Consider the following 21,942-nt stretch of genomic DNA (forward strand, 5'->3'; position numbering starts at 1 on the left):
ACCTTGCTCAAGATGGAGCGTGGGGGAGGTGCTGCAGGAGCAGGCATGGGGAAAGGAAAAGGAGAAAGAAAACTTTCTGGCACTAACGTACGAGGCCAGGCAACAGCTAACATTACCAATAACACCTTCCATTCAAAAGTTTATTTTAAATTTGAAGTCATAAGTGGCAAAGCTTCTTCCAGAATCAGAAGCTGCAGGGAAGCCCAGGAAGTGCTCTTGGGCTCCAAGGTCAGAGCCGTGCTGGTCACTGGGTCCCCGGCCCGCAGACAGCAGTTGCTGACCTGGTCCATCTGTCCTCCTCTGTGATGGGCTGGTGGGACCTCATCACTGGGTGGGCAAACACCCCTCAAGCTGCAGCTCCTGGGGTGGAGGTCTCACAATGCCACTTCCTCTGCCCCCGGTGATGAAGCCGGAGCTCCAGCGAAGCCCAGTCCAGTCCCGTCAGAGGACTTTCAACTGCCTGGTTGTGGTGGACACAGCGCTGGACACCGTTTACTTGTTTCCAGGCGCTTCTGTGCATCAGCCACGCCTATGTCAGTGAACAGGTGAGCACAGGCGCAGCGAGATGGGAGGAAGGACCCATCACCTCCTCTCCTGTCTCCCGGCTCCGACCCCGGTGGGCAGGCGGCCGAGTGCAGGGGTCAGTGTGAAGACGACACAAGGGGAGATGGCGAGGGACATTGAACAGCGGCTGCTACTCGACAGCAGGAAGAGCCACGCAGAGGCCTCAGTTTGGGGTCAGCTCAGCTCGCCTGGCCTCCCCACCATGACGAGCACACCCTCCAGGCCAAGTCCCTTCATTATGGAGATTTTGATTTGCTTTTTATTTTTTTAGCCCTGCTCGAGAGAAAGCAGGGAAATGGCACTTCTTGCTCCCGGGTAACTCCTTGTATAGAATTTGCCGTGGCCAGAACGACGCGGTCTCCAAGGCTCACCTGACCAGCAGCACCTCGTGTGCCCCGTGGACGACCCCGTCAGAGGGCAGGTCAGTGACCCTCAGCCCAGGCTGGTGATGGGGCAGCCAAGCGGCAGTGGAGGGTGTGCCCGGCTCCTTCCTACATGCCCCCGGGGCCCGCTGTCAGTACCCACACCCAGGGCTCCGCTTTGATTCCCCCGGACAGCACTTCTCGGTTTTTAAGATTCTTAGAGGTTCCAACGTGTACCCAGGGCTGAGACCCACAGTCTCAGGCGCTAGACGGGACCTCAAGGATTACGAGTGCGGGCGCTGATGGGGCCCCAGAGCAGCAGCCCCTGGCGGCTTGTTAGAAAGTTCCCGTGCCCCACCCCAGGCCATTGCGCCAGAGACCCAGGCTGACCCCCGTCCCTGCGGTGGTGCTGAACCGCTCAGGGGCTCATGGCAGCCACGCCCTACCTGGCACGGGAAGGAGGGTGGGCTCGAAGCCCACAGCTCGCCAGGCCACAGCCCCGACCTCGCTAAGCCTGGCTTCCTCCCGTGCAGGGCAGGTGAGTGCTGGTGAGCCCACCGGGCGGCTCGTCAGGGGCCTGCTTGGCACAGGGAGGCCCGTCTGACCGGCGGGGTGCCTCCCGGTCTCACGCCGCCGCCGAAGGGCCGGGCATCCCTGGACGCCCCACCCGACGGCCCCCAGCACCTCCACAGACCCAGAAGGTAGTGCCGATGACCAGTGCATCCCTCGAGCCCACTGAGGAAAGCGCTACCCTGGAGGGGCAGTGGCAGCAGCAGCGGAGCCGCTCCCGTCCTCATGAGCTCATTTCATCCCCCAAACCCACAGGCCCGGGGTGTCCCCAGTCTCAGCGCACAGACGAGTAAACGAGGCATGGAACGGAGCTCGGCTGAGCTGCCGGAGGCTCCCCTGCCCTGCCCACAGCGCCTCCGTGCTGTGGGCTGGGCTGGGTGGGGCACAGACACACAGTGGGGGCCCAGCCCAGCCAGGCCACTTTCTCCCTCGGCCGTCCCTGGCAGCACTGGGTTCGGCCTGGGGGTGGGCAGGATGGAACATCACCGATCCATCTGCACCTCCTGGGTGGAATGTGGCCCCAAGGGGCCCCTGAGCCTGGAGCCCCTGGTGAGGGCTGCTCTCCCCGCTGTGGGGTCCGAGAGCCCACTGCTGGGCCCAGGATGGAGAGGCCACGCACTGGCTGGGCGGTGCCTCGGGAACAGGATCTGTCGTCACGGCTGCTCTTGTTCCCTGTGCTTCCGTCTGGGGTGGTTCAGGCCACACTAATTGCTGGACATCTCTGAACAGGAAAAAAGCACTTTAAGAAGAAATGTCATGTTTTCTCACTCCACCTGTCATCACCCTGTGAGCCCCTTAAATAAGTGCCAGGGCTCTGCCTGGTGAACAAGAGCTTTGGGGCAGAGGGCCAGCTGGGGGGTCATTAAAAAGACCACAGAAGGGCTTCCCTGGCAGCTCAGTGGTTACGAATCTGCCTGCCAATGCAGGGGACATGGGTTCGAGCCCTCGTCTGGGAAGATCCCACATGCCGCGGAGCAACTAAGCCCGTGCGCCACAACTACTGAAGCCTGTGCGCCTAGAGCCCGTGCTCCGCAACAAGAGAAGCCGCCGTAATGAGAAGCCCATGCACCGCAACGAAGGGTAGCCCCCACTCACCGCAACTAGAGAAAGCCCGTGCACAGCAACGAAGACCCAACGCAGCCAAAAATAAAAAATAAAATAAAATAAATTAAAAAAAAAAAAGACCAGAGAACTTCAGAGTCGGGAAGGACCTTCTGGCTCTCGGTGAACTCATTCTTCAGACAACTCCTGGACACCCCAATATTCTAACTAGGGTGCTACAATGATCCCACCCTTGGTGGGCTAGAGGCTAACTATGAACCAAGGCCTGGGAAAGGCCATCTGGGGGGACAATGCCACCAGACGGCACCTCAATCAAATCACTTTGGAACTTTGAATATGGAAGTAGCAAAGTTTTACTTCAGTTCAGACGGATTCCATTGGTGGGAGTCATATTTTGGGACTTGAACTAATGTTAAACCAAGACTCAAAACCCAGAACTAACCAAAGCTGTTAACTGAGCAAAAGAATTTTTCAAAGGAACATATGGAGATCCAGTTTGAAACTATCTAAATAATATGCTGAATCCAATAAACCCCAAACATCAAAACGTCCTCCAAAGTGAGCTGAGTGAACCTAGTGCCTGCGGTCAGGGTCCCGGCCAGCACGGCTGCCCGAGAACTGGCTGCAGAGCCCTCCGAGGTGGGCCCAGTACCTTCACGCCTCTCTTCCGACGTCCGTACAGCGGGGGCCCTCGGGAGTCCCAGTGAGGTCCTGCAGTGGGGTCAGTTTAGGAAAACTGATGGGGAGCTAAATTTGTGCGGATGCTGCGCCTTTCACCCATCAAGATGTCTGCTGTTGTCTTTTGTACAAATTCTCAACAACCTTCCCTCCAATGTCTGTGACCACTTGAGGCATTGTTGGTGGCGCCACATGAGCTCCCAGGCAGGCGGAGCCGAGCCCCGTCCGAGAGGGGAAGTCTGGACTCAGCTGACAGGCTGGGACTGGGTGCGTGGGGAGTCCTGCCATGTTATTCCCAGGATAATCTTCCGTGGGTTTGTGAGCAGGACTTGGGTGACGTCTCGGGATCGAGTCGGGACATCCATCTACCAGTGCTAAGACAGATCGTCCTCATACAGTACAGCAGCCACACAGCTGCACGTGCCCCCCAGGGCAGGATGCCTGGCTGTGGCGTCCACAGCTCCTGGCCGAGACTGGCCTCGTGCGGGACCATCCTCCCAGGCTGTGTGCGAGGGCTGGGGGCCAGGGGCCTGGTGCGACACAGGGCCCGGGGCCCCTGGCACGTCCACAGCTCAGTGCCCTGGGTCCCATCCTGCTGGCCCCTCCAGCCCCTTCCACCCCGGGAGCTGTGCCAGGCGCTCAGTCCCCTCCTTCCTCCTCCTTCTGGGGCAAGCCCTTCAGGTCTGCCCTTGGCCACTCCCCCTGCCTCCAGGACCTGCTGCCCCAAATGGTCCCACTGGTGGGCAGTCTCCAGCCTCCCTCCCAGCCCTCCCTTCTGCCTCTGCTCAGGCTCCCCAGAAGCGGCCTTTGCCCACCACAGCCCCGAAAGCGCCCTCCCCGGGCCCCAGCTCCTCCTGTGTGCTTTTCTTTCTCCTGCGCTCCTGGGGCGGCTGCCCCCACCGCCATGAGACCGCGGCACTTTCCCAGCCACCCTCTCCCTGCAGCCTGGCCTCTGCTCCGCCAGCTTCCCGTCCTGTCCGTGGAGCACGCCTGCGTCACCTCCACCTGAAACGTGACCCGCCTGCGAGGCCCCCCCAGCTCCTCTCAGAAGTGTCTGCTCCGTGAACCGTCCCGAAACACCGCTCATAGCAGACACCCCGCTTTTCAGAATTCCCCTGGGGCCCAGCTCCAGGCTGCGGGTCAACGCTGCTCTTCCTTCACCCCTGCATTCCGTGTTCGTGTCCCCAGCCCTCCCGGCAGCTGGACCCAGCTGTTCTGTGTGCCGACACACATCTCTCCTACCTGCCCGCGCGGCCAGCCCACCAGCTCCAAGCTCTGGAACAAGCCCCAGGAGCAAATGCTGCCCACCCGCCTGAACTTGGTGAGCTCGGGTGCCTTGCACGGGGCCACGCAGCAGAGCAACAGCACTTGCCGGGGGGACACAGGAGGCACGTGCTGTCCTTGTCACCGGGGCCCAGTGGGCAGCCAGGAGGCCTGGCCTCACCCTCAGTGTCCACTCACACAGGCCTCAGTCCTTCCCTTGCAGAGAAGGAAGTAGCTGTAAGAAGTCAGAGACTGCTTGAAAAGCAGTAGTAACACTTCCCTGGGGTGGATAAGAGGTGCCTTGAAAGTGTCAGTTCTTGAGCTGCGGGAGCGCTACCCAGGGCAGGTCACAGCCAGGGAGATGTTTAAGGTGCAGACATCTGGGGCGCTCTGGGCCTTGATTCAACATCCTGCGCTGTGGGGCCTCCGCCTGCAGATGAACCCCAGCCACCTCTGACGGTTCCTGTTGATACACAGAGAACCAGGCGTGTCGTGAGGAAGCTGACGGCCAGGAAGTCAAGGAGGACTCACCAAATCAACGTGCTGCCCCAAGCCCCAGAGCCCTCGCCGTGGGCCGGAGGAGAGAAGGGGCTGACGTCACAACGTGAGTACACGGGTGGGGACCCTCGTCCCAAGGGGAAGCTTCAGTGGAAATGCAGACAATGAGACGGACATAAGGCCAATCTCCCCGTAGCCGTGCGGTTCAGAGGAGGCCCCTCACCTTTGAAGCAGGCTTTGGAGAGGAAGAAGACCTTCATCTAAAGCATGCCTCTCTCTCTAAGATGCCAAGTATGGCTTTGTGACAAGAGTGCTTGACTTAGGGTCCAGGGAGCTGGGCTCTGCCACCAGCTTGGATGAGAGACTGGAAAGTCCACTCCCATTTCCTCACTTTGACGGGCTGACGGCCACCTTCCAGCATCAAGATTGGGACCCCCAACGCCTGCTCTGTGGACATCTCCCGTCCTTGTCCTGAGAGTGGACCCTCGGAGCCTCCCCTCCGCCCTGGGCACCAGGAAGGGTCCGCACATCTGCTCCTGGGTCAACAGACACCGGACAGAAGGGTCCTTGGCAGATGCCTTGGTGCCAAGAGGCTGAGAAGTACCAAGATGGGCCCCTACCCTGGAATGCAAGAGGGTGCACTCATCATCATGAGGAAGGCAACACCAAGTGCAGAGGCCAAGGAGGCTGCGGGTCTCGGCCAGGCGGCGGGTGGGGGCGGGTGGTGGTGATCAGCTGCAGGCGGAACAGGGCTGCATGGAGCGAATCCACTCCAGGGCCGAGCACAGGACACACATGGAAGCCAAGACCACGGTCCCCGAACACACAGCAGGTTTATATAGTCAATTACCAAAGTACTGATCACCAATTAGCTTATGATCAAAAAGCTCCATTCTTCTTGGTAGTTTCCCCACTCACCTTTTTTCTGCCTTAATCTCCGAGTAAAGATAAAATGAGTCCTTAGCCATTTTTCTGTCACTGTCAGTTTCTGGTTCAGAGTAGACTGATGTTATTCCACGTTCAGATTCGCCGATTTCCCCTCAGAAATCCTTCAGTCCTGTGACTCGAAGCCCCGCTATCCCTGCTCCCCACCCTGTGCATCACCATCGGGGGCTTGATTTGGAGTTCCCAGAGGGGATGACATGTCCTGCCCAATTTCTCATCACCCTTCTAGCCTGGTATCTGCTCAATAAGAACATGCTGGAAAAATCAGTGAATGACAGAGCGAGCCAAGGCTCCAGCAATGACAGTCCACTCCATGATCCAAGGCGACCCCCCAAGGACAGGCCCGGCTACGAGGGCTCAGAGACAACGACTGGAATGGATGCTTGACCCAGAAAACTCTACAAAAACTTGCAAGTGAATGGGTGCCCGGGAAGGGCTGCGACCAGCCCAAGCAACCAAAACATGCACAACTGAAGCCCCAGGAACCCGGGGGGGCGCGTGGCTGACACGTGTAACTCTGCCCCCATCGTGGCAGCACCAGCCATGCGCCCATGAGCCAGCGCCAGACGGCGGGGGCTGCAGCCAGGACAGTGGCTTCACTGGCCACTTGTGACTGAAGTGCAGTGTGCTGAGGAGCCTCCAGCAGGCCCTCCCACCCCAGAAAGGGACCCTGTGCTTTCACATCACAGGGCACGAGACGGTGGACCACAGGAAACCACTCAACAGGCTGGAACCTGCACTGCAGGCTCCCCTGGAGGGGGAGCCGCAGCCTCAGAACCAGCCCCACCGGCGGGAAGAGTGACGGGACCTTTTCAGGACACGGCCTGCGTGACACTAAGTCGGGGCATGGAAGGCGGAGAGGTGCTCGCGGGGGAGGAGGCCGCGAGCAGCTGGCTGTGTCTTGGGGTCACCAGCACCTTAGGAAGATGGGCGGGAGAAGTAGCTTGGTCCCCATCAGCAGCAATGCCAAGAGGCACAAAGCTCCTTCCTGTGACCCAGCAGAGCATCGGGTTACAGCCTCCTTCTCACCTGTGGCTTCCAGGTGTGCTGATGCTCTACCTGCTAGTAATTGACTTCTCGTGCATGATTCCTTTCATGAGTTTAAGCATAAAAGTTTAACTCAGAGTAGAATTTTTTTCAGCGAGATTTGTTTCCTATAAAAAGTAAAGTTAAAGCCATTACTTTCAGAAAATCAAACCAATACATAATTATTATTTAAATATCCAAGGCTGGTAGCTGATCTTATTGAGTTTAGAAATTAGAAGAAATCGCATACAAAAAGACCCACCCTAAGGAAAAAGACAGATCAGGCTGTTTGCCTTATCAGCTCGTACCTACATCAGAGAGAAAACTGAAAAGGGAATAATGGGCCTCACATCACGCTGACCTCAGAAGGGCGGCAGGCACCCTCTGACCCACATGGATGTAAGGATGTAAGATGGAGGGAAGTCTGCTCACAAGTCCCACTCGCAGGTCAACTAAGGACCAGGAACAGATGCTCTTCAGGGAGAAGGACAACCACCACCACCTGCCCTTGGGCCAGAGGCAGCGCTGCCTCAGTGGTGGTGGGGGGTCAGAGAAGAGTTGCAGACAAGGGTCATCCCCCCACGGGACTTTCTGAAGAGAACACGCTCATGAAACTACCTAGTTTCCTCTGTGACAAAGAGGTGCAGGAAGGAAAGACGAGATGAAAAGTGGGATGTAATTAATTATATTCTGTGTGACACAACCATCACAGAAATAAGCAAGTCTCTTAAAATGATGTTATTTGGTCATATGAGAAGGATGTTCTGATTTCATGCATAGTGGCTTGAAGTCAACCCTCAATTGCTGGTGAAATATTTTATTGTCATGAAAAAATGCAGTCACTAGAGTATTGCTTGTAAGCTACCTAAAAGTCCAGGAGCCTGGCACAGACTAAGGAAATCTGTTAGAACACTACGTAGCTCTTAAAAGGAAAGTATAAACCAATTCAGAACGGTTGCCAAATACATTGCTAAAGTTAAAAAAAAAAAAAGAAAAACAAAGTACAGACCAGAGCTGGCTTCCATCTGCACAGTGAAATGGGGAGGGAGGCACATACACACCGTGCACATGTGAATTCTAAGAGGGATGGACACACATGCTGTGTATGTATGGCATTTTTTCTATGTGCATATATCACAATTTTTAATAGGAAGTTTGTCATTAATTGGCTCAGCAAAAGCTTATTTGACACCTTTTTAAATGCCAAGTGCTGTGCAGGATCTTGTGGCTGCAAGGACAGTGGACAACGTGGTAGAGGGACCAACAGCACAGAGTGGGGAGTTATGGCCCAAAGGCCACAGCACGCCCTGGAGAAGAGAAGCAGGACGTCCACGCCTACTGAGAGTCGCCCTCCTGGAGCTGGGGACACTGCGTGGGCGTGTCTTGGGAAAAGGCACTGGCAGCTTTGCTCCGGACTCTTTTTGAGGACATCTGTAGAGCAACAGCCTTGGCAGACAGAGAGTGCGGCCCTCAGGCTGATCTCAATAACCAAGAATGCATCTTTCTCTGGAGCGAAGTTTGGGCAGGACACCAGCAGCCTCCTTGTGACACTGGGGTCTCCCACGTTCAGGCTCCTCAGCCAGGACAAAAACGCACCGTGGGCCTCTCCACAAAGGTCCTGAGGGACTTGGGGAAAAGGGAACCCACAGGAGTGGGAACATGACGCCCACACTACCCGCTCTGCCGGGAGCAGGTTACCTCTGATGATGCTCTCTGACAGGGCCTGTGCCTTCTGCAGGCATCCAGGAAACTGTGGCAGGGTAACTTGTTAGCTCGAAGGGGGCAAATTCCAAACCCGCCACAGCTCCTTGACAAGTGGATCAAAGTTAGTCCAGTATTCTTTGTTTGAGAAACGTCAGAGAAAAGTAAGTTCTTTAGTCTAGCACCTCCCGGGGCCCCGGTCTTGAGCTGATGTTCACTGTCATACCCACCTCAGCCAGGACCCAGGACCGTGGGTCCTTCAGGACCCGGCCCAGACTGTGGAGCTGTCAAGAAACATGGGTACCTCCTTGTCCTTCCGAAATATAGGCCACATTCCAGCACCACCACCACCGCCCCCCCTCCCCACCCCGATCTGGGCAAAAATGATGTGAAGTCACAGGAAAGTTCCCATGTGACCCACGCACAGGCAGGAACACCGGGCAGAGCTGGAGAGCTGAGTCACTGCTTATCACCACGGTCAGCACCCCCCGTGCAGGGACAGAGCTGCCTTGAGCTATATTTTCAGGCATCCGTGGCCTGACTGCCTCATTGGCAGGATTAAGTTAGTCTTAGCAATGAATCAGTATTAACTCACAAAGCTCTAAATACCTCCTAAGCTTTTCCTTTCTACAAAGTGAATCCCTTCAAGGGGTTTAGAATTAAAATTGGTTTTGGCTAGATTTATGTGTTGGTTTGTTTGAATTTCTTTTGGATTCAACATGTAATAAAAAGAATTCCTTGTTAGACTTATACAAATTGTCTCAGTAGAACTGAAAACTCGTTTTCTTGCGTCTTTGGTGCTCTTTCACACCCATTTCTTGTAGCTCCTACAGACCCTCAATATCTCATCTCACTTTCAATGTCGTGAAGCGGGTGCACACTGTTGCCCCTGGAATTGCCCGCATCCCATCCAGCTGGAAGGCCTTCACTCAGCCCCCAGTTTACTTCATCTATAGTATCTTCATTCTGGTAACTCATCACTATTTATATCCTTGGTATTCGAGCCATGCAGATTTCAAAGAGCAGAAAGAAACACGGGAATTTAGAGCATGAGCTGCCTTTCTACAGAAAGCCGAGGGCGCAAGGCCGGCTACCGTGGTGCCACCTCCTTCCCGAGGGCGGCTGCCACCCACGAGCTCTTGCCACGGGTCAAAGGTGAAAGGGCTCAGGGGCAGGTATTTTTGCTGTCGAGCTAATATTAAAATAAGAGCCTTCAATATAAGAAAATGTCCAAGGACTGATACTTGTCATTGCAAAGACTGAATGACACCTTTCCCCACGGCTCCAAACAGGGGAGATGTTTTATGGCCTTTACCTAAGACGTTCTTTCTGCTCAAGCTGATGCCCAGATCTTCACAGGCTGTGCCGTCCACACTGTCCAGCACGTCTGTGTGGGCCACACACAGATCACCCTGAGGAACGCTGAACCAGGCAGCAGAGCCTGCGAGGGAGCTCTACTGAGTGTTTTAAACGTCCCGGCCCATCTTTGCACCACGAGGGGCTCCCCAACTGGGGCCCACCTGGCCCAGCTGCCATGCAGAGAGCAACCTGGCGGCTCAGGCAGTGACCACACAGGAGGTCTGCCTGTTCCTGAAGAACTTTTTAAAAGGTACTAGTTGCAAACTTTAAGAACTGGAACATTTTACCTAAAGTTTGCATTTCTGACGTCCTGTGAAAATAGGAAGCTGGGCAATTCGGCGCTTGCATTTCTCCACAGCAAGAAGTAGGTGGTGAGGGACATTCTCCACATCCCTGCGGCCAAATGTCACCCTGCCCGGCCACACACCACAGCTCACACTCGGGCACCGCTGGCCAGGGAACAGGGACAGACCTGAGCCCTTGGAACGAGCAGAACTAAAAGGATACTGTTTTGGGCTAATTAAGGCCACACTCCATCTACCTGAGCCAACCAGAGATGAAGAGTCTTTTTATTAAAGAAACCTGATCAAGGACCACACATCCTACTTCACAATGGACAGAACTAGCCTCCTTGGACTCGCCCTGTTCCTCCAGGTGCCACGTCTGTCAAGGTGAGTTGTGGACACAAATGTGCAGGTGCTCCACCCGATGCCTGGTCAACCCTGACCCACCGTGAGGGGGTCTCCTCCAAGGGAAAGTCACGGCCAAACTCCATTCCTTAAAAGTTAAGTGTTTCCTGCCGCCTGCTGTGCCAGTTTTGTCTTGTTAACAAAGTGTTCTCGGTGAGTACAGGAAGTGAAGAGTGACAAGAAAGAAACACTAAGATGGTATCTTGGGAGATTTCCCCCAAAACAGCAGCTATGAGAGGGGCGAGGGGAGGGGAGCAGTTCCCAGGTGAACGTGAGGGACAGGTGGGCTGTGGGCAGAGGAGTTATCAACAGTCATCAACTGACTACGATTCAGTCTGCCTTCCATTATGTCAGTGGGAAAGTTCTCCTCCCTTCCTGCTTCGGGAGTGTCTGCGTGTGTCCGGAGCCTGTGGCCGAGGGCCCGGCAGCGTGTCCGGTGACGGCTGTAGGAGCTGGAGGTACTCAGCCCCGGGAAGAGGAAACAGAGCTGTGAGCCCGCTCAGTGCCCGCAGATGCCCCACGTGAAGAAGGGGCTCTGCTCACGGCTGCCCCCAATTCATGCCAGTGAGTGGACGCCGCTTATGGGCAGCCTCAGAGCCCAATAATGGCGTGACGGGGCAGAGGCCCCCCGCCTCGGGAGTCTCCCAGCAGAGGCCAAGGGTCACCCACCGCGGATGTAGCGGACAGTGCCCCCCCCCCATTCAGGAGGCCTCGTGGACGGTGTGCTGTGCTGACTGCACCTGGTCCCTGCCACTGACTAGGTGCTCCCAAGGGTTTCAGCCTGTCTCCTCTCGGCATTTAGTTCCCCTAAGTCTCTTAATTTTCTCTGAAGGGAACAGACCTCAGTGGCCATGACAACTGTCTTGTCCTGAGACCCTGGTTGGCAAGACCCGGCCTCGTGGATCCTAGTAGCTGGCTAGTGGTCACACGTGGCTTTGTACAGGGTAGATCCTCAGGCCATGTTTGAGCCACCTTGCGTGCCTTCCTCTGGACAGAGTTCGAGCAGACCTTTCGGAACACATGGCTCTCGGGATCTTGTGTGCATTGCAGAATCACAGGTCTTGAAGGCTGGAAGGAACCCTAGGGCCAGAGTCTTCATTTCTCAGCCGAGGGAGTGGAGGCTCCAGGGGCACAGGAAGGGGCACACCAGAGCTGCTGGCCACCTATGAATACCTGAAATGTGTGGTCCGAACTGTGATGCACCGTAAGTGCAAAATGCACGCTGAGTTTCCAAGACTTAACGTACAAAAAAGTAAAATTCGGGCTTCCCTGATGGCACAGTGGTTGAGAGTCTGCCTGCCGATGCAGGGGACACGGGTTCGTGCCCCGGTCCGGGAAGATCCCACGTGCCGCGGAGCGGCTGGGCGCGTGAGCCATGGCCGCTGAGCCTGCGCGTCCGGAGCCCGTGCTCCGCAATGGGAGAGGCCACAGCAGTGAGAGGCCCGCATACCGCAAAAAAAAAAAAAAAAAAAAGTAAAATTTCTCATCAATGTTTTATATTGATTACAAGTTAAAATGATCATGATTCAGATATATATTTGGATAAATAAAATATATTTTAAAAATTAAAATCACATGTTTCTTTTCACTTATTTTAACGTGGCTACTAGAAAGTTCAAGATCACCCATGAGGCTTGCATCTTGCTTCTACTGGGCAGCACTGGTCTAGAACAACGCCCACGTCTGTGACTTCCCATCTGAGGTCCTCTGCAGGACACCAGACTTTTAACACATGGCTGTACTTTGATTTTAATTTTTTTTCTTGAGGAGAACAAAATAATGACACAGAACAGAGAAAAAGAAAACTGAAGGACAAGAGGTTTTTGCTGTTGTTTATGATCTGGATGTTATCCCAGAACCTTCAAAGTTTACAGACACGAGATGGTGCCCAGGGTGAGTGCACGTTGTCCTGGTATTGCTTCTGGGACGTAGCGAAATAAAGTCAGCAAGCTCACTGTACTCATAACCGGTCTGTTCTTCAGGAAAGCAAAAGCCTCATTTTCCTGTTTGATTTCTGATAAATTCCCACCATTCTTAACTGGATCAAAATCATCTGTGATGTAACTAAGAATTTTAAATGCAAGAAATCGCATAAATACTCATTCCATGGAAAGTGGAGTTGCTTTTGCAAAGTGTAACAACGCCCACTAAATTACTTTAGTAACTGCTGCTATTATCTCAGACCATGGGAACTATTACTGTTAAGGGTGAGGCTTTCTTTTGAAAGGTTTGCGTGAATGATCCACCCCCCCGCCCCGCCCCAAACACACCCCGCTGCCCATTACTCACAATGCTATGAGTTTTGCCAGCAGTTCATTAAAAAACAGTGGAAGCAGACTTTTTTTAAACCACACAGGTGACCTTAAACACCAGTTTTCCGAGTGAGGTGCAAACTACTTGCATGTCAGCTCATGCACACCATCCGGGGCACAGTCTTACTCGCCAGGCATCTGCCTTACCTTTGAATTTTTCTGTTTGAGCCCTTAGAATCTCTGCACATCTTGTTTCTTCCTCCTGTATTTCCAGATGAAATCGGCATTCCGGGTGAATGCTGTTCACCTGCTCAAGGTTAAAAGAAATAGAAATAACTGAAAATTCTACTATAATGGGGAAGTCAAGCAAAATTTCTACATAAAAGCCCTCAAAATCTCACAGTTCTAAACTGCTTCCAAACTAACACTCATTTAAAAGCAATCACGTTCATATTTTGGCATGGTTATTTGAAAAAAAAGCTTCACTATTTACTTTGTAAAGGAATTAGTAAACACATATAAAACCTGATAGAATTTTTTTTTTCTGGGAAGGAAAACAAACTCACTAACGTAATCCATTTTATGTCGTTAGTACTAATTTGGTGGCAATAGAGCTCTTTAACCCAATAATCTTTCAATATTCGAGTTCTCCATTTCATAGCCCTTGATTTAATCAAAGTAAATGCATGTTTACTCCTAAGCCCATTCTTAATGACTGCCCACAACCCCAGACGCCAGCGTGCTTCATCTAAGGCCAGGCTCTGCGTTCACTGGAAAGCCCTAATAGGATAACTTTAGTGTTAGAGGCTGCAGGTCACATTCAAAACTGAACTTTAGAATTTGGTGTGAAGGAGCTTTTCAAAAAGATGAGGGGTGAGTAGGGAGAGGCCTGGGCGAGAGTCACAGCACTGAGGTTTCCACTGAGCAAGAGGTGGGGGACTTCACGTCAGGCTCTACCCCGGGAACTAAATATGCGACACAAATGAAGAACATTGTCCATCAACGTGCGCAAAAGACAAAGCCACATACTGTTTTGGTCTTGGAAGATAATATTCTCCGGTCTCTATTTTCACACAGGTCCAACTTTCTCTCTTTTTTCGCCACCTCCCACCGCCCACAAATACGCTGTAGGCTGGAGCTGTGCCCCCCGCTCTCATGTAAGAATAAACTTTTTATTAAAGAAAACCATACTCTTGCGTATATTATGGCCATCTATGTTTAATTATCCTACTATTGTAATAAGTCAACAGAATTCTAACCAGGAAGAACATTTCCTAACAAAATTAAGAGAAGAAACTTAATGCTGAATACTTTTGCCACATTTACCCTCATTTTTAAAAAGATCTGAAGCTCGGGTCCCCCCACCCCCACCCCGGCTCATCACTGGGCAGCCACCACTGTACAAACTCCTGGTTTCAGGCTGTATTTTTCACACCTGAACAAGTCAATAGCTTAAATTTCAGAATTAGGAAAATTATTCTGCCTTAAAAAGAAAAATGAATTTCTGTTAAGGTATTAAAAGACACCATGATATCTAACATTCTTGGAATATGCACAGCAATGACTTATTTGGGGACATCCTAGAAGTTAAAGCAGCATTAACCGTAATAACTCCTGGTACTTTTAACTAGCTCTTTCAAAGCACTAAAATTAGTAGGGAGGTTCTTATCCTCACAGCATCCCTCTGAAGGAGGAAAGACTTGGTTTGCCTTCACACTAGACAAGGGAGTTTGGCAACCCTGCGGGGTGGGCTAGGTTCATGCCCTCCTGGAACCCGAAATACCCTCAGCAATTACAACTTTCCCTAAATAGCTCCATCCTTGGCTTCACAACCTTAAGAGGGGATATGAGTCAATACAGACAGTGATCTGGCTGCGTTATAAAGTGCGAATGTGTACACACGCCAACACTGACTCCAGTCTGTCAGAGAGGGAAGCAAGAAATAGGGTTCACAGTTTTTGTGGGTGTTTTTTTCAAGGGTCTTCAAATAAAAGGAAGAATTCCTGAGAATTAAATGATCTACAAATGCACTCATTTAACAAATTTCTATTCAGCATCTAGTTTCTTCCGGTGCTCTTAAATAATGATAAAAAAAATCAACTTTCTGTAGCTACATCGCGTCTCCCTGACACACACTTAAAGCAAGACAAAAAGCAGCAACAGTACTAGGAGACGGAAGGGGAAGTAGTTAAAGACAAAGCGAACTCCAATTTCTCTCGGAAACGTGAGGCCTGCGGAGGTGACCAAGCCCTACCCACCACCCGACTCGGGCGTCCCTGGACCCGCGAACCGTCCTCGCCGGCCACAGCCTGCGGGAGGACGCGGCTGGACCCGCTCCGCTGGGAAGGGCGTCGAGCAAGAAACTGGATCTTATTCCCAGCGAACCCGGGACGGCGGAGGGGACAGAGCAAACGCATCCTCCCAGCCCGTCTCCAACCCGGCCGGGCGGGGAGATCGGTTCTTTGCTCGGCGGGGAGGGTCCAGAGCTTCCCCGGCGGCCCTGCTCCTTCCCGAGAGCCCGGCGGGCGGGTGGGGACCCCGAGACCAGCCCCGCTCCCCGCGCCCCCGGCCCAGCCCCGCGGCCGGACTCGGGAGCGCAGCGCAGCCGGGCGCGGGGGCGCTCCCTCCGGGGAGGGGCGGCGCGCAGGGCAGGGCAGGCGGGGCTGGGGTCGCACTCACTGGGGCGAGCAGCCAGCCGCAGCAGGTCAGCAGCGCGGGCGGCAGCAGCGCGGGCGCCCTCATCCCGGCTCCGCGGCACGGACATGGGCCGGGCAGCCCGTGCGCAGCGACGCGTCTCCCGCCTCCCGAGGTCCTTGCGGCTGCCGATAAGTCCCCTGCCCGGGTTGTGCCCCGAGGCGGCCGCTCCGCCCCCGCGGTACCCCGTCCCCGCCCCGCGCTCCCCGCGCCCCCGCCCCTGAACTCCCTTCCGTCCCGGCGCCGGGTATCCGCCCCACGTCCCGCCCCGCTCCCCGTCGGTATCCCCCTCCCCGCGCCCCTGGCCCCTCCCTCGGAAGCCCCGTGCTGGGCTCGCTCCCCCAGACAGGTCAGCAGCGGGTGAGGGTTGCGCACAGATGGGCGTGCTGGGCCCGCACAACTCGGAGGTAGAGGTGGACGGGAGAGCGACTCGGGAGGGACCCACTTTAGGGTCAGAGACCGGCCCTTACTTGTGTCCTTGTTAAACAACCTAAAGACCCCCAAGAAGGTGGCAGGAAGAGCATGTGGGCTGCCTTGGAAGCCACTGGAGTTGGTTGGGGCAACCGAAAACTTCTAAGACGCGTGGAGTGCATCTTGGTGGGGGCTGACTTGGCGCGGTGGCTGCTCTTCAGCCCTGCCCGTGTCTCCCCCTGCTGCAGAGGTGGGCCATGGGTGGTGCGGGCTGCAGGGGCCTTGGACCCGGCCTCATCCCACACCTGCCTCGGAACCTCCTGAAGGATAGTGTGGCGTAAAAGCCAGTTGTTTTCCAGCACAAGGAGAAGCGCTGGAAATGAAAAAGAAAACAGGAAATTTTGTTGTGGTTTTAACTTTTTATTTGAAAATAATTTCAAACTAACAGAAAAGTGAGACTAGGACAAAGGACATCTTTTCACCCTTTATTTAGATTCAGCTATTAAGGTTTTGCCTTACTGGCTTTGTCATTTCTATTCTCTCTGACCACACTCATCCCCCAATAGATCCATCAATAATTTTGTTATCTATCATCTCTCTCTCTATCAGCTATTAATCATCTATCTATCACCTATCATCTGTCTTTCTGTCTGGTGGGGAACAGTAGTAGAGACAGGATTTGGACTCGGGGTGAGATCTGGACTCTGGGTATGCAGCTTGGGATCTGGAAGCTTATTGACTCTGGATCCAATGTGACAAATATTTCTTTTACTCACTATTTGAAGCCGGACAAGCAATGAACTTCGAGCCAAGTGCCTGTGTAAACGAGAGTGGCGATACCTGCTCCTCACCTGAGGGTCGGGTCGCAGTGAGAATCTAGATTCTTAATGTGTGTGTAAATACTGTGCTCTAGTCCAGCAGAGGGGGGGGTGTGTGATGCGGAGAAAAAGTGTGGTAAGAGCAAGATACAGGCAAATGGGTGGGGAGGAGGGGAGGGGGGAGGGGGAAAGGGGAGGAGGAGGGGGGAAGGGGAGGAGGAGGGGGGAGAGGAGGAGGGAGAGGAGAGGAGAGGGGGAGGGGGCAGGGGGAGGAGGGGCGGCGGAGGGGGAGGGGGAGGGGGAGGGGGGAGGGGAGGAGGGGAGGGAGGAGGAGGAGGAGGAGAAGTCCATTTTTCCTGGGAGGAGCTTGGAGGAGTGAATGTCTAAATGGGACTGAAAAATGGTTAAGAGTGAGAGATCAGAATGGAGGGAGAAGGCATCTCAATCAGATGGAGCACCTGGACAGAAGCCCAAGGGACAAGGATTGTGCTGGGAGCATCAGAGTAAGAAAGATGGCCAACTCCGGAGGCCTGGGGCCCTGAAAGACAATCTTCACTCAGTGGAGAGCAAAATCTGAATTATACGAGAGTAGGAATTCTAACACACTGTGAATGCGCAGCACAGGGTTCTTTATAGTCTGAATGTTCTTTCCTTGTTCGGAATGGATGTTAGGATGGATGGTACTTATATTTGTCAATTAAAGGTTACTCTGTTTCTTTTGGGTAAATGGCCATTCTTCCAGGATTTTTTCCACTTCCCCTTGCAGGGACTGTAGTCTGTGTGTCCTCAGGGCTTCTGGGAGAAAGGCTCCTCTGTGGGTGCCTGATGTGGTGGGACTGGGGGTCTTGTCTCTGGACCTCTGTCACTGGCCCCCTAAGGTGTGGCAGCCCCCTGGCTGTGCTGTGCTGTGCTGATGCCTGTGGAAGCGTGGGTCCCTGCCCCCGCTTTGGTCACAAGGACCCCACTTCTGTCTCCTGCTCCTGCTGCCTCTTCTGACCCGGACCACGCGGCCCTGGACACCAGCCCCTGCCTGTGTTCTGAGGCCCCAGGTGGGGCGGACCCTGTGAGGCACTTGTCAGTTGCCCTCCTCACCCTCCTGCCTGGACACCCTCGCCCCTCTCTGCTCCCACACCTGCGGCTTCCCCGGACTTCCAGGCTGAGCTTTGAGGGGAGAGAACCAAATCTCTGATGGTGGAAGCTGACCCCACCCGTCAGAAGCCTGGAAACCTATGGATTCAGTGAGAGAAGCCTTGGGCCTTCGTGATCAGGAGAGAGTGAAATCGCTTCAGAAATAAATGCCGTGCTGGTACTTTATACTTTGTCCAAAAGAGGACGGAAGCCTCACATGACTCTCTGAGGTTCGCCTGGTCCCTCTGCTCTGTCTGGATGAGTAATTCTGGGACCACATCTGCTTGGAGGGAGGGGACATGCCCACAACCCCCAGGTACATTTTTAACTTTTACCTATGAAGAAACGCAGCATTTGCCTGTGTCCCTCTTTTCGTGTCTTTTGAAAGCTGGGAGACCAGACTTCAATGAAAACTTTACTTCTTCCTCCCCCTAAAAAAGCCAGAGGAGTTGGAGCTTTAAGTCCTTTGCCCACTCACAGCTGTGATTGGGGGGATCCACAGGCGGTCAGGGGAGAACTCTTCTGAGCTTGGACTCTGGCCTTGTGCCTCGTGGGTTCCTGGAAGAGAACTTAGAGCATGCCTTCTCTGGCCGTGTCCTGGCTCCTATAGGCACAGGGCGTCCTGGCCCCTCAGTGGCCCCAGCACTCGCGCTACTCTGTGGCACACAGCTGGTGTCCCATGCATGCTTGTCACATAAGACTGAATTAGATCCCCAGGCCATGGAGCAGAATTCCTAATATGTGCTTGGCCTACTTCTCAAGATGATTATGAAGATAAAATCAAATACCAGCCATGGAAAGCCTTCACAAACATTTTTTAAAGTATACAGATGTGAAGTGCTGCCTTGGGGATGGGTCCCTCTTGGCCCACTGCCTGCTCTGTGCCCGCCTTGGCACTTGCAGGCCGAGCCCGGGCTCTGGCCTCAGGACAGGTCAACGACACACTTGACCTGCTCATCTGCCCTGTGTGGGGCTCATCAGCCCCTTCTGTTTTCAACTCTAACCGACCTGTCCAGTGAGACAGATTCGGTGGTCCTGGGCCCTTTTCTAGTGATAGTCTTTCTTCCAGACACGAAAAAGCCCAGTACTCGGGATGGCAAAGCTCTTGACTGCCTTAAAGGTAAAAGCTCTCTCCCCCCAACCCAGTCCTGCACCAGGCCCTGAAACTGTGGTTAGGAGCTGTGGACAGGGGTGTGAGCATGACGTGGGGCATCTCTCCTCTGCCCCCTTCACTGCCACAGGCTGGGCGTCCTCCAGGGTCAGAGGGAGGGTGGGAGGAATCAGAAAGCCCTACTTACTGGTACAGCTGGGGTTGCTTTTGTGACTTCCTCAGGCCTCTCCTGACCCAGCATCCTGCAGCCCCTCAATGCAGAGGGGGGACACCTCTTAGGATGCCTGCTGCCCCCAGAGGTTTCCCTTCCGTCGGGATCAGCCCCCCTCCCCAGACGGTCCTCTCAGGAGAAGACTTTCAGATGGTCCCCGGTGCTGGCATCTGGCTAAGGAGAAGAAAAGCGCATCCTTTGCTTTGCCAAACGGGAAGCGGGCTGCGGCAGCTGGGCAGCCCGCCAGCTGTGGCCTCTCCTTCAGACTCCCAGGCCAGAGTCAGAGCCATCCCTTCCGCCCGCAGAGGACTCAGGCCGAGCTCCCCAAATGGATCTTGAGGCCCCTTTACTTGGTTTGAGGGCGGGAAAGTACCCCCAGCACCTTTATGGAGAAGGGAGATACTGAGCCCAGTGGACACGTGCTGCCGAGAATCTCCCCCTGCCAGAGCCTTCTCTAACCAGCCTGGAGGTGGGTCCCGAACTGGAGCTCACAGACCCTCGGGCTCACGCCCCTGGCAATACCCTGTTGATGGTCTAGCCCCTCAACTTGGATGTGGGGGACTTGACCATAACTGTGTTGGCCTTTGGGCTTAAACACTGACATAACTGGCTGAGCTGTCCCGATGTCTGTTACATTAACTCTCAGGCCCGCGGCCCGGAGGCCTTCAGAAACATCTGGAGAGAGACCTGTCCTCAGGGGTTCCCAAGAGGAAAGGAAGCAAGGTGGTTGTGTATGAGACGCATCTGGCAAGTTGTGGTTTTGTAAATAGACTTTATTTTTCAGAGCATTTTTTTAGCACGTTGCTAAGCCTGATGAGCCAATGTTATTAACTAAAGTCTGTGGTTACTGTCGCCGTAGGTTTGCCTTTTCCACGATGGCCTGAAGCTGGACTCAGTGTGTCGCCTTTTCACATTGGCTACTTACACTTAATAAAATACATTTAAGTTTTCTCCATGTCTTTTGGAGGCTTCACAGCTCATTTTTTTTTAGCACTGAATAATATTCTAGTATCTGGATGGACCAGTCTATTTATCCACTCCCCTACTGAAGGACGTCTGGGTTTCTTCCAATTGTGAATAAAGCTGCTAAGATAAACAACAAAGTCCTACAGTATAGCACAGGGAACTAGAGTCAATATCTTGTAATAAAATATCAATATAATGGGAAAGAATGTGAAAAAGAATATATATATGTATGTATAACTGAATCACTGTGCTGTACACCAGAAACAAACACAACATTGTAGATTAACTATACTGCAAAAAAAAAAAAAGAATAAAGCTGCTAAAAACATTTGTGAGCATGTTTTTACGTGGACAAAAGTTTTCAATTCATTTGGGTAAAACCTAGGTGGTGTAACCGCTGGATCTTATGGTAAGAGTACGTTTAGTTTTGTAAGGAACTGCCAAACTCTTCAAAAGTGGCTGCACCACTTTGAGTTCCCACCAGCAATGGATGAGAGTTCCGGCTGCTCCACATCCTCACCCGCACTTGGTGTTGTCACTGCTCTGGATTTTGGACATTCTAATGTTCGTATAGTGGTGTCTCATTCTTTTAATGTGCATTTCCCTGATGCCATATGAGGCGGAACATTTTTTCATATGCTTATTTGCTATCTGACTATCTAACTTGGTGAAATGTTTATTCAGATCTTTTATTGATTTTTAAAAATTGTGTCATTTGTTTTCTTATTGCTGAGTTTTAAGAATTTTTTGTATGTTTTGGATTCTAGTCTTTTATCAGATAAGTGATTTGCAAACATTGCCTCCTAGTCTGTGGCTTATCTTCTCATTTTCTTAACAGTGTCTTTCTCAGAGCAGAAGTTTTTAATTTTTTATTAAAATTAAATTGTTAGTTCCACTTACCAATTTTTTCTTTCCTGAATTGTGCTTTTGGTGTTACATCTAAAAAGTCATCACCAAACCCATGGTCACCAAGATTTTCTCCTATGTTTTCTCCTAGGAGTTTATAGTTTTGCATTTTACATTTAGGTCTATGATCCATTTTGAGTTAATTTTTGTGAAAGGTATAAGATTTGTGTCTAGAATCACTTTTTTGCATGTGGATGTCCAGTTGTTCCAGCAACATTTGCTGAAAAGACTAACATGAATTGCTTTTGCTCCTCTGTCAAAGATCAGTTGACTGTGTTTGTGAGGGTCTAGTTCTGGGTTCTCTATTCTGTTCCACTGACCTATTTGATAATTACTTTGTCAATATCATATGGTCTTGATTACTGTAGCTTTATCGTAAGTTGTGAAGTCTGGTGGTGGTAGTCCTCTGATTTGGTTCTTCTCTTTCGGTATTGTGTTGGCTCTTCTGGGTCTTTTGCTTCTCCATATACATGTTAGAATCGGTTTGTCCATATCCACAAAATAATTTGCTGGGATTTAAATTGGGATTGCAGTGAATGTATAGATCAAGTGGGGAAGAACTGACATTTTGACAATATCGAGTCTTTCTACCCATGGACATAGGATATCACTCCGTTTGTTGATATTTAGTTCTCCTTTGGTTTCATTCATCCGAATTCAGTAGTTTTCCTTATATAGATCTTGTACATATTTTGTTTGATGTACAGATTTATATCTAAGTAATTCAA

General features: G+C 52.6%; 2 protein-coding genes across 3 annotated transcripts in view; both read right to left on the bottom strand.

Moving 5' to 3' along the window:
- The window catches only part of VIPR2 (vasoactive intestinal peptide receptor 2), a 66,581-nt gene extending 50,808 nt beyond the window's left edge, over positions 1 to 15,773 (bottom strand). For both annotated transcript variants that reach the window (XM_082632202.1, XM_082632203.1), the window contains exons 1-2: positions 15,649 to 15,773; positions 13,177 to 13,276 (exon numbers count right to left, since the gene is read on the bottom strand). In XM_082632202.1, the coding sequence (XP_082488328.1) occupies positions 13,177 to 13,276; positions 15,649 to 15,711 (163 nt within the window). In that variant the 5' untranslated portion in view covers positions 15,712 to 15,773. The remainder of the gene's footprint in view (positions 1 to 13,176; positions 13,277 to 15,648) is intronic.
- NCAPG2 (non-SMC condensin II complex subunit G2) overlaps positions 1 to 15,859 on the bottom strand; it is a gene marked incomplete at its 3' end in the record, with an annotated part of 275,587 nt that extends 259,728 nt beyond the window's left edge. The window contains exon 1 of the mRNA XM_082632206.1: positions 15,849 to 15,859. The remainder of the gene's footprint in view (positions 1 to 15,848) is intronic.
- Positions 15,860 to 21,942: the final 6,083 nt, after the last annotated feature.

The sequence above is a fragment of the Mesoplodon mirus genome (genome assembly GCF_964341445.2).
Source record: "Mesoplodon mirus genome assembly, chromosome: 9".
NCBI lineage: Eukaryota > Metazoa > Chordata > Mammalia > Artiodactyla > Ziphiidae > Mesoplodon > Mesoplodon mirus.